Below are 15,815 nucleotides of genomic sequence, written 5' to 3' on the forward strand. Positions count from 1 at the left end.
GCGGAAGTCAGGCTGTCCGCTGCTCCACCGTGACGCTCTCGAACACACTCACCGCACACACAGTGAAGACAGCTGATTTCAGCTCCAGCTGCGATCTACTCATTTATCTGTCTTTTTTTAAAAGTGGACTTCATGGCTGCGACAGGACTCCAGGACTCACCAGGTAAATCACATTTCAACATTTCACTCAAGCTAACGCTGTTGCCTGGACACAAGAAGACACCGTTGTGTTGCTCATTAGACACAGTTGTTGTTGTTGTTGTTGTCGTCGTTAGATCTTGTTGTTGTTGTTGCTCATCTGAGACATTATCGTCACCTCGGTGTGTTTGTGAGCTTCAGTATCACGAAGCACTTCTGTCTCTGTGATGACTCCTGTGTTGAAATCCTGAGTGTTTTTCTTTCCTCTCCACGAGTCCAGTCCTCATACTGAAAACAAAACCAGAGAAGTTATAAGGACATCACCTGTTGATTGTCAACTGAGTAAAACTCTTGAACACCATTGAGAGATTGGTATTAGATGATACTTCTCTGCTACACATCCTTCCTCATAGGACTTAATGTCAGCCTGCGAAGTCAGACATGTTTACTCTTCCTCATACTGATTGTTGAATTTTATTATGGATAGTAATGTATATGTTGCAATGACAGCAATCATACAGAGGCAAGATAAGGTCATTTCCAGTTAAAACAATGGGCAATGATTGATTAGCATACACTTATTGTGGAACAAGCGTCAAACAAAAACAGAAAATAATGTACTGTATGTATTGTAAATGACAAATTGAGAAAAAGCTAAAGCAAAAGCAAAACAAAAAATCAAACACACACAAAACAAAGAAAGACGATGCAAAACAGAATCGCACAGAGGCGAAAGCATTGATGCTAGAATGAATGAAAGTGATACATCAGGACTTTATCAACTCTAACCCTGCATGGAAGCTATCATTGTTGTATAGCCTGGCTCAGGTTGACCAATACAAAAATATATACTCACAGAGAATAAATGCAATACTTTTTTTATGGTCCGGTTGCACAGTCATAACGGAAAAAGAACACTTAAATAGATCTTAAGAATACACAACAATAAACTCAACATATGTTTGTCCGTTATCTTTCTTGCTTCTGGGGCCGTCTTTGTGGAAGTTAGTGCATCGTTTGAATTTCGATTTCCAATGTTTGCTCCTGCAGTTGGTCCATTTTTCCATCTTCGTGCTCTTTCCTGATGATTCTTCAAATGCTCCATGAGATTGCCGGTGTTGTGGTTGTCAACACTAATATTCCATCATCCAGAACTGAAGTCTTGTGTACGTTACATTTTACTAGTGGGTCATTCTCGTGCAAAATCGTAGGGAACTATGTCTAAGGCTACACTACCTTAAAACACTCCATAAATGGTTTGGGACATAGATTTGCATAGTCATCAATGCCCTACTAAACATTTTCTGCTGTATCGGAGGCATTTGGCATCTGGTATCGTTTTCAGAACATCCCTACAGCAAAGTGTAAGTCATTATATCATATTATGTCATATCATATTAAATTACAGCTACAGGTTTTTAGCTTTGTATTTGAATTTCTTGTTTTCCAGTTCACTGTCTCCTACTTCTGAAATGGATTAGATTTCGCCAAAAAAATTCTTCTCTCAAGATTAATTCTGGTTTCTTTGACCTTGTAATGGGCATTTTTCAGTCCCTGACAAATTGTTTGGAATTTCAAAATCATTTAACTGAACTTTATTATTTATTGTAGAACTTAATTACTACATCCAAGTCCACGCCCTCATTTCAGAGGTCACAGTGGTTGCGTGAATTGTTGTTCTAAATGAGACTGTTCCACCAAAATCAACCCCACCCACTGACAAATCTCCCTCAGTGCATCCACAGGCCCTGACTCTGTCATGCAGAATAACAGCTCTTTCATAAGCCTGTCTTACGCATGGTTGCGTCTGCAGTGTTTTGCAGGTTAGCGATTGTGGGGTAGATGAATTTTGACTGTGTCCCTGTGAGGGATTTGACTTGAATGTGAAAGTTCATTCACGGCCTCTGTAACATTGGTATTACAGGAGAGATTTTAAAGTCAAGGTTCCCTTACTACCATTTTAAGACAGTCAGATGCGGTTGTGTGCGTAAAAGTTTAAAAGTGAGTAATGAATATATTATTGTAAAAGTATCTATTTTCATCCCAACTTGTGATCTTTAAGGAGCTATGAGGCTCACACACACAATGGCTTCTTTGTGTAGCATCACACACACCATGTGGGCAATAAGCTTCAAGTTAAAGGGTCAGTTGACCTAAATTACTAAAGCATGGTGGTGTGTGTCTTGTGCACACGCAGAAGTGTTTCAGAGTTTTCCTCCCAATCCCAATATAATTACTTTCCATTAGAGGTGAACAGGAAAATGTATGTTTGTTTAGTAATTTGGAATGAACTGAACATTTAACTTTGTATTATGAAACTATTTACACTTCCACTGATGACAGAACCAGATTTTTCTCATGACCTCCACCAAGGAGGTTCTGTGTTTACCCCTGAGCTTTGTTTGTTGTTTGTTTGCTTGTGAGCAAGATTACACAAAACACTAAACAAGTTTCCATGAATCTCGGTATGGGTGCGGAATCAATTAAAATTGGATTTGGATCCAGGAATCTTTTGTCACTTTTTTTACATTGCAATTTTTTAACAGTTGAGTGGAGTTTGAAATTTGTTGCTACATTTAAGGGCACAGTTGGACCTTGTCAGATGTATAGTCTACTGAGCTCTTCTGGCTAATGGACGACCCTTTCTACTTTCTACTTAAACACTTTGCTGCAATAAATTAGCTGTTCATAAAAATTACCAACTCCTACCTACAAATTAGCTGGAACGTATTTATCGGTATATAATCTTTTTGTGTTCAAGAAGACGTTTCCTTCGGCTCGGGTATGACTGTGACCTGGGACTGTCTGTCTGTGGGTAGCCTTCTGCTGTGGACTGCCAGACTAGATCCAGGCACTGATATCAAGTTGTTGACAGATTCTCCTTTATCGTAAGGATGTAGTTTGACAGAGAGTTTGCTACATCGGTATTTCTGCCAACTCTCCACAGGCGGTGGTGAACCGGAAGAGCCAGATTTTTTCTGAGATTAATAAAGCTTGAGCGACGCTGTCAAACAAGGCGGCACGGCCGGCGGCTCGCACCCACTTTTGATTGTCCGATTGCTATCTGCCAAGAAGATCGACACACTCTGATCAGAGATATGTGTGCTCTTGGTCTCTGCACCTATTGTCCAAACGAAATGTAAAGTGGTTGGATTCTTTTTGCTGTTTTTCATTCTTCTCACCAACGCACGCAACCCCCGTCGAAGCTAGGGCCCCTCACCTGCCTCCGCCGTAGCTCAGTTAATTACTATGCTGTCGCTCTCGGCCGATTCAGTCAAAGCCAAGTGTTTGAGAGCTACTACATATCTGTAGTGTCTGCAGCTGTGTGGTGGGGGGTGGATGTTCATATTTCTTTTAAATATGGATTCAGTTTACTGCAGGTAAACAAAAGTTTTTAATCATAAAATTTCAGGTTATAACTTGAATCTGAAGAATCTATTTACCTAGAAGTGGAACTCCACTTATTTTACTCATCAAAAACAAACAAACAACAACCTTCACTCAGGAGCAAAAATCTGTCTTAAAATTTAAAATAAATGAAATTAAATAAGAACATTTATCTCGATGGAATTTTTAGCCACATTGCACATCCCTATCATAAGCTTGTCTCATGAAGCAGAATTACTGGATAACTGTTTTGAGTAAAACGAATCGTGGTTAAAATTCCAAGCAACAAGTACTGATTACTCCTCTAATGCTATTAAAAATGTTTGTTGTGGATTTTTATGTCACTATAAGGAACTCCTCTCTCTTAAATACAGTCGCTGAACTGGTCCTCTCTCAAACTAAAATGACTATCGCACCATGTTGAAAAACAGGAAAAGTTGTCAAGCACCATTTGTTTTATTGTTTGATTGCCAGTGTGCCAATTCATAGTGTTTCTGCAGATAGTTCCTCTGTTTACGGTTGGTGCTGACTAATACTGAACGCCAGTGGAGTGTTCCTCCTATTTCACTTCTCATTTCCATGGCACAACTCTGCTAAGCTGTTGGTTTGCTCTGCTGACTTATTGAATTGAATTTGTTTGGAGTCCTGACTCAGCGATTCCTCTGAACATGCCATGCTGACTTTGACAACATAGTAAGACTTAAAGAAGTTCCTCAACTCTGCCCAACATCATCAACCATGTCAGGTTTTCAGTTGTTTGCTGATTGTGAGTGAACAAACTGAGTGACCTCGTTCTTCCTGGTCTAGCCAGCTAGAACATGTGACAGCATGAATAGCCTACCCTGTGATTTGTGGTTTTCTTATTGGGTACTGGGTCAATCCCTGCAGAGACATGACACACTGACCTGTTTTGTTTCCAACCATAAATCACCTGCTCTGCTAGCTTAGTCACACATTTTAATCCAGGTTAAATTGACCAGTCTGGTCATCTGGGAATGTCTGACTGAGCCCATGTGAGAAAACAGCAAGGAAATTGTCCGAGGAATTCACCGCAAAAAACAACAAAAGAATGGAAACATTGAAAAAGAGCTACCCTGCATGTAGAAGACGCTGATGAAAGCTTGGAAAAATAATGAGAATTGAGAGCTTTTGGTGGTAAGGGCAGACGCCAACTTCAATGTCCAAAAACATGTGATAACCGCAGCCGAATTTATTTATCATGTTCTGCTGCCTATATGCTCTACCCAGGGGCCACCTCACATCTCGGGGCGCTCAAGAGATTGTCCAGTTTTTTAAACTGAATCCAATTTTGTCAAAACGATATGTAACAAGTTTTAAATTTAATTCACAAAAGTCGTATTTGATACCCTCAAAGTGGGGTCATTGACTCAGTGCAGAGTTTCACTCAGTAACATCCGGCTTGTGACAAACATTGTCACTTGTGCGGGAATGGCACACTTCCCCATTGAATAATCAAAAGAACACAATAAGGAAACACTGCAGCGTCTGGTGTAATGACCAAATAAGAACAGATCTTGGTGGAATAGAGGTCAGACTGAGCATGTAGCAACCAGTTTCACCACAAGGAAAGTTTAAAATCAGTGTAAATTCAATGGAAACCTCAAATATCTTTAAAAATACTGTTACACCTTGGATTTAAGAAACATACTCAGTAGTAAATAATATTTTTAAAGTATTTCATTTTATTTAAAATATTTAGATATATTATATTATTTATTGAAATGCCCTTTTTATCATGCTCTGGAGTTTATTTTGTATGTTATGTCTATAACAGGTGTATCTATCTATTTAACTTCATACATAATATACTCAGTATCTATGTCAAACCCTGACAGATCAGACTTCTTGGATTCATCAGCTCACCTCTTCAACCAGTCATCAACTACTATGATGTCTACAATGACTCTTTGGAAAAAATTGTTTTCCTTTTCACGCCACTGGTTGTAATACATACATATGCCTATCGTTCAAAATGTAACTTGACTTCAGATCATTTTTCATACTGATTCCCACTTGTAGTTTTGGCTTTGGAGCGACAGGGGTTAAATCACATGAGTTGAGCACATGCTCAAAGTGCCAGAGGGGTCAAAGAGAAGTAACGTCATACACAGTGAGAGACAAAGAGATGATGTCAGACTGAGGTGAAACCGTGAAAGCTGAAGACAGACTCTTCAGACTCCGGCACATGTGGTGCTGACAGGACGCTGTCGCTGGAAGGGAGAAGGAGGTGTTGAGTGGAGTCAAGTTTTTCAGGAAATGACTCGACTTGTGCTCAGCACTTTGGAAACTCAGTTCAGTTCATGCTGAGCCAGTTGTTATAGTCTCCTGGGCTCTTTCTTTTTGTCTTTTGTTTAATCACTTCATTCTATTTTGACAATGGAGATACGCTTCTTTGATCATGAACTTTATCATTGAACTAAATTAAATTATGACTTGGTGTAAAGATGAAAAGCCAAAGGGATGGCAAAGAGTCTTCCAGTGGGGAACTAGAGTGTCTCAACCTGACATATATATATATATATATAAACTCTGTTCTATAGCATCAAATAACTAATTAAAACCAAACTTACCTGTAAAATGAACACTTGCACATACATCTGTGTGATAAAAGTGACTTAAAATCAAAGAAATCGTCTTAGAGAAAACAGTTTTTGACGTGTTCTTTGACTATTCTGTTTGTCCATGATTAAAAAATCTTAATCATACATTTATTCATAACTTTCTATAATTTTAACTGAGATTAATTTCTTCACAGATCAACTGAGAAATTAAATGTTCTTTCGTTTTTTTCCCCACAGAGCAAAAGAGCCTGTCCTCCTCGGTGAAGCACTACGGCTCCACGGACAGCAGCGGCGAGCATGAGCATCAGAGCAACAGTCATGCCAACAACCATCAGTTCCTTGCGGCTAGAGCGGGTCATTGGGTCGGGGCTGGTGAGGGAGAGGAGGCCCTGCGCCGGAAGCTGAAATACTTCTTCATGAGTCCTTGTGATAAATATCACGCCAAGGGCCGCAAGCCATTTAAGCTGGGCCTGCAGCTGCTCAAGATCATCATTGTCACAGCTCAGGTACGTCATCCCAGAACTTTAGTGAGAGTGTATACTGGTCATTATTTTATTTTTTTTGTTTATTCATCAGGATTAGTCTCATCTTGATTTATGAGGTGCAGAAACACAGATGATGTTCTGGTTACTTCACAGACAAGACATGCATTACTATTGCACCTGGAACATACAGCCCCAGGGTTTTCCTCTGTAATGGTAAATGGTCCGTATTTATATAACTTTAGTCTTGATGACCACTCAAAGCGCTTTACAGCACAGTTTTGCCATTCAAACACACATTCATACAGTGCATCTATGTGCAGCTCTTTCTCTATTACACCTCATTCATACACTGCCTGCACAGCTGTCAGGGGTTCTATTTGGGGTTCAGTATCTTGCCCAAGGACACTTCGGCACACAGAATGGGGGACACAGGGATTGAACCGCCAAATTTCTGGTTGGAGGACAGCCCGCTCTAACTCCTGAGCCACAGCTGCCTCTGTCCTGTCTCCTCCAAGAGACATATCTCAGTCTTCCCTCTCTTCCTTTGTTTCCCCCCTCTTCACTGCAGTTGGTGCTATTTGGCCTCAGTAACCAGGTGGTGGTGACCTTCAAGGAGGAGAACACGATGACCTTCAAGCATCTCTTCCTCAAAGACTACGACGAGTCCTCAGATGACTCCTTTGCGGCTTACACGCAGAGTGATGTCTATGAGCACATCTTCTATGCCGTGGAGCAGGTAAGGCCTGAGACAGATTCAAAGCTGCTTAAATATATGAAACTACTTATTAACACTGCTCCAACTTGTAATTCTCAGTTTGAAACTAGAGAGTCACTCAGTAGAGCACAAACCTTCACCGAGGCCAAAATGTCTCCTTAAAAAAACACATTTAATTTCATTAGATCCGGGGTGTTTGGGGATTTGAACCAAAATGGACATACTCTAGCCAAACTGGTGCTAAATGTAAGTGCAATATATTAGTGCAACTACATTTTTTTCTTATCAACACCAGAGTTGCCGATGGTTATTAGACATCATCTTCTTCACCAAGGTGTAGTCGGACCAGATGTGTCTTTAGCCTGCGGCGGAAGATGTGCTGTCCTGATGTCAATGGGGAGCTCGTTCGACCATTTGGGAGCCAGGACGGCAAGCAGTCGGGATTTTGTTCAGTGGCTAAGTGTCCCTCGCAGTGAGGGAGCAGCAGGACGATTGTCCAATGCTAGCAGAGTGGACGGACTGGGATGTAAGGTTTCACAATTTCCTGGATGTAGGCTGGGCCCGATCTGTTCGCAGCACGGTACGCAAGTACTAGCGTCTTGAAGTCGATACGAGCAGCCACTGGTAACCAGTGAAGGGAGCGGAGTAGGGGGGTGGTATTAGTGAACTTAGGTAGGTTGAAGACCAGTTGAGCTGCTGTCTTCTGGATGAGCTGCATAGGTCAGATGGTACTAGCAGTTCATCTCAGCTGCTCACCAGAAAGTTCACCTCTTTATGTTATATTTCCTCAAGTCCTTTTTCATCTCAACTCTGTGTGTTTATGAGGCAGATTCATGAAGCCACAGGATTTTTGTCTTCATTTCTCTCCTCTCCTTGTCCCTCCAGTATCTGGCCTTACCAGAGACCACAGTGGGACGCTACGCATACGTGTACGATGTTGGCGTGAATGGCAGCGCGCTCTCCCTCTGCCAGCAGTACTACAAGAAGGGAAGCATCGACCCAGCCAACGACACCTTTATTATAGACCCACACATCTCCACAGGTACATGAACTACACTGTACCACATGATTAGCATCGGTCAGGGTTCGGAGCTCTCTGCTCAGGCCCCCGTGTTGTGCTAATGTGTGAACTTTCTTTGTCCATGACAAGCTGTTGATTCTGTGATAAGTGGTGGGGGCTGTAGCAGATACACAACACAGGATATGTGCATGATAATATGCATGTCTGAGTATGAGCTTTGTTACAGCATTTATGTGAGAGTTTATGTGCACCGGCAGCGTTTGTGCATGTGTTTTTAATGTGAAGTTTAAAATGTCACGATGTTGTTGCGTACCCTCAGAGTTTCTTACTTCCTCATAAAAACATGTGTTTGAGTCAGATATTAACAAACTAAGAGGAAGCGAGTTCAGCATTGGAAATAACATCATGTTTAAATCTTTCTCCAACTTATGCCCTATTGTATTTCTGTCTGATCTGTTAAATCTAATATTGCTGACAAGATTTCATAATGTTTTTATTTTGTCTTCTCTATGTGCAAACTGGTTATTGCTTGAGATCAGAAATTCTGATGTTTTCCCTGTCTTTGATTGTAACTTCAGCATTTGCCAGTATTACCTCAGCAGGACGCTTCTCTGCCTGTTCTTTATCCTCTGCAGACTGTGTAGGTGTGAACCCTCTGTCCGTGCCTCCGTCTTTGCTCAGCACCAGCTACAAGAACTTTACGCTCAAGTTCCACAAGTGAGGCATCATTTTTTTGCATGGCTTCAGCTTGTTTAGCCTCCGCCGCTGAGATTTTCTCGGTAGTAATGGAGGATGACATTCAACGCGTCACTTATCTCTGCTGCACACGCACATTCAAGCATCAGTACTGGGACACTGGCACAGGTTTACTTCCAGAAACACACACAGAGGTAGGCAGAGGTATTTTCTGCATATTTCAAGTTGTGAATAAAACCCACATATGGAATTGAAAACCTTCTTCAATGAATTAACCAATACAAATACATTACATTGAACACTGGTGGTATGACTGCCCATTGAGCAACTGCTTACACTCTATACACAGCATACAATACTGTTCATGAGGGTCTTTAATTTTCTAACGCACTTGGTAAAATTGAATAAAGAGGACTTTTACCCGTTTTGAAATTCAAAACATGTGTTAGTATCTTCAAACTTATATTCTCATTTTAGCTGAACCAAAATAAAATGATTTATTCCATGTCTGTCTTCTCTGTTTCAAGGCTCATTAATGTCACAATAGAGTTCCAGTTGAAGGCAATCAATATACAGACCATCATCAACAACGAGATCCCAGACTGCTACACCTTTTACATAACGGTGAGAACAAATCCTACGAAGGCTAGATCCGAAGCTGATGGATTACCGGTTGATTTGAGAGGCTGCCTCGTTCAAACACCGTGAAGGGCTTTGTCTTACGATTTCTTATTTATTACAGTACACAGATATTTAAAGTATATATTCTTGCCTTTTGTATTTATTTGAAGGGTTATGAGAAGACAGCCCTGACCTTCGCCCTTACCATTATTTTCTTCTTTTTGATATGAGTTCTGTTGAAGACCTTGGTTTTGCGATGACAGTCACTTCCTTGGGTGTATGGTCATGTGCTAATTATTATGTTAACTACTGAGTAAAGGACTACATTTTATACATTGTTTAGTATAGACATTGCGCATTCTTCAACCGCAATGTCTATTGTCAGTGACAATTAGCATCAATATATCTGACTACTTATACAACAAATTAAATTGTTTCACATTCTGTTATTATGCATTCATTCATTTTCTAGAAAATATGTCCAGCTTCATGGGAAATGAGCTGTGTGTTGTCTCCTCACTCTTCCAGATTGTTCTGGACAACAAGGCGCACAGTGGCAAGGTGAAGATCCGGTTAGAAAATCGGGCATCGATTAAGGAGTGTAAAGACCCGAGCGTGTCTGGACAGGGTGAGACACCAGTTGAAAAGAGGGTTGGGATTCTGACAGAGGAGAGAGCAGCATGCGATATGAGATTCATGGAAGTTGGTTTCAAGCCAAACTCTGTATAAAGATGGACGACATGTCTCCACGTCATTTTGCGCATTTGGAGCCAGAGTCTGCAAGTAGTAGTATCAAAGTCCCATCAATACCCCCCTGTTAGACCAATCATGAGTCAGTCTCAGTTGTCAATCATTATTTTTGTGGTAGGCTGGATTTATGACCAAACTGCAGGCAGCCACCAGGGGGCGATCAAGATGCTTTGGCTTCACCATATTTGTACAGTCAATGTTTGAAACTGTGTTGAGGATCATGAGGACGGTAAAGGCTGCATACAGTTACTGAACCAACAGGACGTTTCTATCCATTAAGTTATTTATACAGAAGTACAGCAACATCCCCTTATTGAGGTGAAAGATCACTTACAGCTCTGTTTGTTTTTCTCCTCGTTCCCCTTTACACCCCAGCTGAGAACTACTCTCGTGTAGCTTTTGACATCGTGGTGGCTCTGGTGTGCATGGTGTCACTGCTTCTCTGCGGACGCTCCATACTGCGAGGCTTCACGCTGCAGCAGGTGAGGAAAGTCTGTTACAGTCACAAGAGAGGAAAACATACAACAGAATGAGAGTTCTGAATAAGAGAGCGTCGAATCAACCCAGGCCAGGCAGATTCATGCTTCGCACAGTGAGGATGCTGGCCTTAAGCAGACCGAGGATATTGTCCTTTTCAAATAGATGCGTGTAGTTTATGTATATGAATGTACAGTCAATAGACCTCATCCTCTGCGCGTATCCCTCGATCTTCAGGTTTGGTTCATTCCTCTGACCGTCTCTGTGTGTTTTCCAGGAGTTTGTGGAGTTCTTTAAAGAGAGTCTGGATCGTAAAGTGTGCTGGGCAGACCGGCTGGAGTTTATTAACGGCTGGTACATCCTCCTCATCATCAGTGACATCCTCACCATCACTGGGAGTGTCATCAAAGTTGGTATTGAGGCTAAGGTATGTCCTGCAAACCAGTACACCAGGGGTATTCGGTCCCAATTCAGAGGTGCAGGTAGAGAAAATGTCCTTCAGCAAAGGTCTGAAACATCATCATGTTTAATTTAATTAATTTAGTTAAATATATATTGGAATATCAAATGCATCAACGTCTTGTCAAATCAAAGGATGTATAACACAACATTTTATTGTCAGTTTACACATTGAACTGGAGGGATTGTAAAAACAAATAATTGTATACACTGGCTGGCTGCCTCTCTCCTCTGTCAAATACTCACTGTGACTTTTCCACATCTCATTCTTTTCTGTTCAGCTTCAGTCACGTTTCCTCTGCTGAGGAAATGCTCTCATCGTGACTGAATAACAGCACTAAATAACGTTATATAGCTCCTCTGTTGAAGTCCATTTAGCCCAGATTCCTCTTCCTATCATTAGTAAATATGAGAGGCTACAGGTTTAAATAAGTGAGAGCAGCTATTCATCCTTATTTTTATTAATTTTGCTACTGTTTACAAATATGACTCCAGTCTGTAGCTGAGCTGTAGCTGCCTTTACCAACATTTTTATACAGGAGCATTCACTTTAAAAGCTGATTTCTTTTTTACGCCGGCCATGATATAAATAGTCATAGATCTCATCTCTTTCCTCCTGACAGAATATGTCCTCCTACGACCTCTGTGGCATCTTGTTAGGGACCTCCACCCTCCTGGTGTGGGTGGGAGTCATTCGCTACCTCACGTTCTTCCAGAAATACAACGTAAGTCTCAGGACATGTGGTCGTGGTCGCTGTAGATTTAATTTCTGATGATGTGTTTGATGTAATGTAATAAATTCAGCTTATATATTGTTCCTGCTCTCGCCCACACTGTAACCTTAGATTCTGATCATCACACTTCGAGTTGCGTTGCCCAACGTGATTCGGTTCTGCCTCTGTGTGGCCGTCATTTATCTGGGCTACTGCTTCTGTGGCTGGATCGTCCTGGGGCCGTACCACGTCAAGGTGAATAACACAGAAATTCTCTCAGGGATGTTATCATTTGGTGAAGTAAAACCTCTTCAGAGTTAAGTGTTAAAAGTATCATTTCTATTCACATTTACCTCTTTGCTTACCTCAAATAATGCTCATCACCTGTCTTTAAAGATTTAAATTAAATTTAAATGTATCATGATTTGTAAGATTCAGACAAACGTAAAACCACATTTAACAGGTTCGGCTATGCTTTTGCGGCAATACAATATTTTTTTCTCCAACAGCCTTTTTTATATTCTTTAAACATGCATATTCCTCTTAAAATCATATTGGCTTTACCTTATTTCTCACAACTTCTGCACGGTAATTTGGCTCACATGATTTGTACTGTTTTCAAAAGTTTTATTTGAGTAATTTCAAACCTGAAAGTCCGTAACAAGACCATGTCTTTGTCACACTGTAGAATTGCTGAGTTGGAGTATTATTTGCAGCAAATTCCTAAAATCCAATTTCTTCAGATTAAACCAATGTTAGCACATTTCAGTTTGTCATTTCCTAATGTTTTCAGAGGTTTATTGGAGCTGTCTGTTTTCTGTCCCTCAGTTCCGCTCCCTGTCCATGGTGTCGGAGTGCCTGTTCTCCCTTATCAACGGGGACGACATGTTTGTGACGTTTGCAGGGATGCAGGAGAGCAGCACTCTGGTGTGGCTGTTCAGCCAAGTCTACCTGTACACCTTCATCTCGCTCTTCATCTACATGGTGCTTTCGCTGTTCATTGCTCTCATCACAGGAGCCTACGAGACCATTAAGGTAGGAAATGAATATTAATATTGAATATTTGGTATTAATGTTGTTGGTTAAAAGAAAGTCAATGAAGGTTAAAAATAATATGAATAAATGTAGTGTCATATCACAGTTCATGGAGTGGACATTTTTGACCCATAGGTGCTGAGAGAATTTTTTTTTAAAAGAAGCCCCTAAGGTTTAAATAACGTATTCTAATCAATTCCCACAGCACCAAACCCAAGAACCCATCCACATCACGGACCTCCAGGCTTTCATAGCAGAGTGTACGGACGCACCGAGCTCAGGGAAGTTCAGGGGTCTGGAAACCTCACCGTGCTCCTTCTTCTGCTGCTGCGACAGGTGAGGAGGAGACGGCTCACGTCAGAGACGAGACAGATGATTGGTCAACGCAGCCTGACTAATTATTATTTTAAATCTAGCTGGATCTAAACGTTTCTGCAGCAGGACCAATTGAATAAAGTCATAAGCATCAGAGGAAAGACGTTATAATAGACATTATGTGAGCTACCTGGTTGTGTCAGATGAAAACTCCTGCCTTGTTTCCTTTTTTAAATGTAAATAAATATATATACATATTCACTGGGCTGGACATTACCCCATAATTGTTATAATAGTTTGAGGTGGAGGGAACATCAGAACATTTTTCTCATTTTCATCCTGTTGTGACATAATTTGCCACAATCGTACGACTCTAAATAAGAGTACATGACTAATGATGCAGAAAATTGTTAACATCAACATCATCTTTCTTTGATTTCCCCACAGAACAACGACATATGAAGACGTCCTGCTGGTGAACTGAGGTTGATCTCGGTGAACTCACTGGCTGCCCCCTGCTGGCCACAGGGACACATTGCACAGACTCCTGACACCAACATACTGTGTCTAGGTCAAATTCTTAGCACAAATCCTAATGAGGAACTGCCTTCAGCTGGAATAGCACTCTGTACAAGGAATATATAACACCAGTCTTTTTATTTTACCTCTTACTTAGCCTGTCTTCATTTCCATGGACTGAAGGCTGATGAATGACAGGACTCCTCCTCTGCGTGAAGAGGAAGACTCACTGGCTGATGAATGCAAAGACATCTGCAGACTCTGCTCCTTGTTGTTATTCCAAACAAATCTGTATTTTTTCCCTCTGTGTATTTAAAAATACACAAAGCTGAACCAGTGGCAGGGACGGCTGCTGAGATACTAAACAGGTACAGGCTGGGGACTCGCAGAAGTACATACATGGTGTTGTTATTTTTGTGTTTTTCACTTTTATAGTATTTCAAAGTTGGCTACCTCCTGAGGACAGGACTTTAAAAATGAGGCATTTGTACATCCCAAAAAACATATCCAGCATCCTCACACTCTTTATTTCATAATAACACAGTGCTGTCTACTGCGCAAACTACTAGAATGAGAGGAGGAATTCCACCTTCTAGTATGCTGTCTTTTTTTTGACAATCAGGGAGGACGACTGGACCACAAACAGAAATACAGAACGAGGTTTCAGGTGTGGAATTGACTTGATTTGCTCGCTCCCCACAGAGTGTAACGTTTCTAACTGATCCTTTGGCTCCGGTCCCACTGCACGAGTATCACATTGCCTTCAAATGTGTATCTTTTGTTTCGTTTGGATGCTGCACTCGATTGCTATAGTGGATTGAGTTGCATTTGTCAGAGTAATGATCGATGCGATGGGATGCACTCGCTCCCTAATGATGCACTTAAAATTGTCTGTGGTCAGCTACTACGAGGAAAGCTGCTCTCCAGAGGGGTGTGGATATACTGTGTGTTTCTTTAATGATGCCCAAAGTTCAGAAGTCAGACTTTCATATGACTTGTTTTTTGTTTTTTAATGATCTTAAGAAAAAAATGTTTTTAAATGCCTTAAAAGAAAAGGAGCGAATTAGGGTTAGGAACAAGATGATATAATTATGGCAGACATATATTTGTTCTCTACAATAATACCTTAGCCACATTATTTGCAGTTTTTATTGTTATGTCTTGTCTGAAACTGCGGTCCAGTGCTTGAATAACTTTACATTTCTCTGTCTATATACTGCATAAAACGCACAATAGTTTCCGGAGTCTCGTAATCTGGATTTGTGAATATGTTTTTTGGAAAAGTGTCTGAGATGATCTCTGATCCGAGCATTTGAGTGTAAGGTGACAGAATGTTTTTCTGTCATCTCATATTCTGTCTGTTGAGTAAACACTGTTACGTTTATACTTATTTTATTTAGGGATTTAGATGGAAAATTGTGTGCCAAACATATCAAAGGCCTTAACTTATTGTTGATTTTACGTGCATGTACCTGTATTTCTTGATATTCCTTTCTTAATGTTTGAAGATATAATGTTTTTATACAAAAAAACCTGTGCTTTTACCTAAGATATGCTAATATGAAGTCAACTATTTAGTGACAAAATGTTCCCTGATCATCTTTGAAAATGAAGCTGGTTGTGAACGGATTATTTTGTTTCATTCTAACACAGTTCCTTTGACTCATCAGAAGAGGGAGCTTGTTGTTCATGAGTGTGGACACTGTATCAGAGGACTACAAGTTTATTTCTCTTCTTGAAAAAGATGGCAGACATTGAAAGTTTAAAGGAAACTACGATTCTTGATTTCTGCCAATAAATTCTTCGATCTGACACAGTCAAACACAGCTGTTGTGAATCTCCTGCATGTTTTAGTTGAGACGCTGCAGCACAAAGCTCTCAGACGAGGAGAAATTACAATTC

General features: G+C 40.7%; 1 protein-coding gene across 1 annotated transcript; it reads left to right on the plus strand.

Annotated features, from left to right (window-relative positions):
* Window positions 1-12: 12 nt before the first annotated feature.
* On the plus strand, window positions 13-15,735 carry LOC132996161 (mucolipin-1-like). The gene is made up of 14 exons (XM_061066487.1): window positions 13-163; window positions 6,345-6,613; window positions 7,161-7,328; window positions 8,193-8,349; window positions 8,964-9,045; window positions 9,552-9,648; window positions 10,174-10,273; window positions 10,771-10,877; window positions 11,150-11,299; window positions 11,955-12,056; window positions 12,177-12,299; window positions 12,873-13,079; window positions 13,285-13,415; window positions 13,842-15,735. The coding sequence occupies exons 1-14, from the start codon at window positions 133-135 to the stop codon at window positions 13,876-13,878; spliced, it is 1,761 nt and encodes a 586-aa protein (XP_060922470.1). The 5' UTR covers window positions 13-132; the 3' UTR covers window positions 13,879-15,735.
* Window positions 15,736-15,815: the final 80 nt, after the last annotated feature.

The sequence above is a fragment of the Limanda limanda genome, chromosome 2 (genome assembly GCF_963576545.1).
Source record: "Limanda limanda chromosome 2, fLimLim1.1, whole genome shotgun sequence".
Classification (NCBI taxonomy): Eukaryota; Metazoa; Chordata; class Actinopteri; order Pleuronectiformes; family Pleuronectidae; genus Limanda; species Limanda limanda.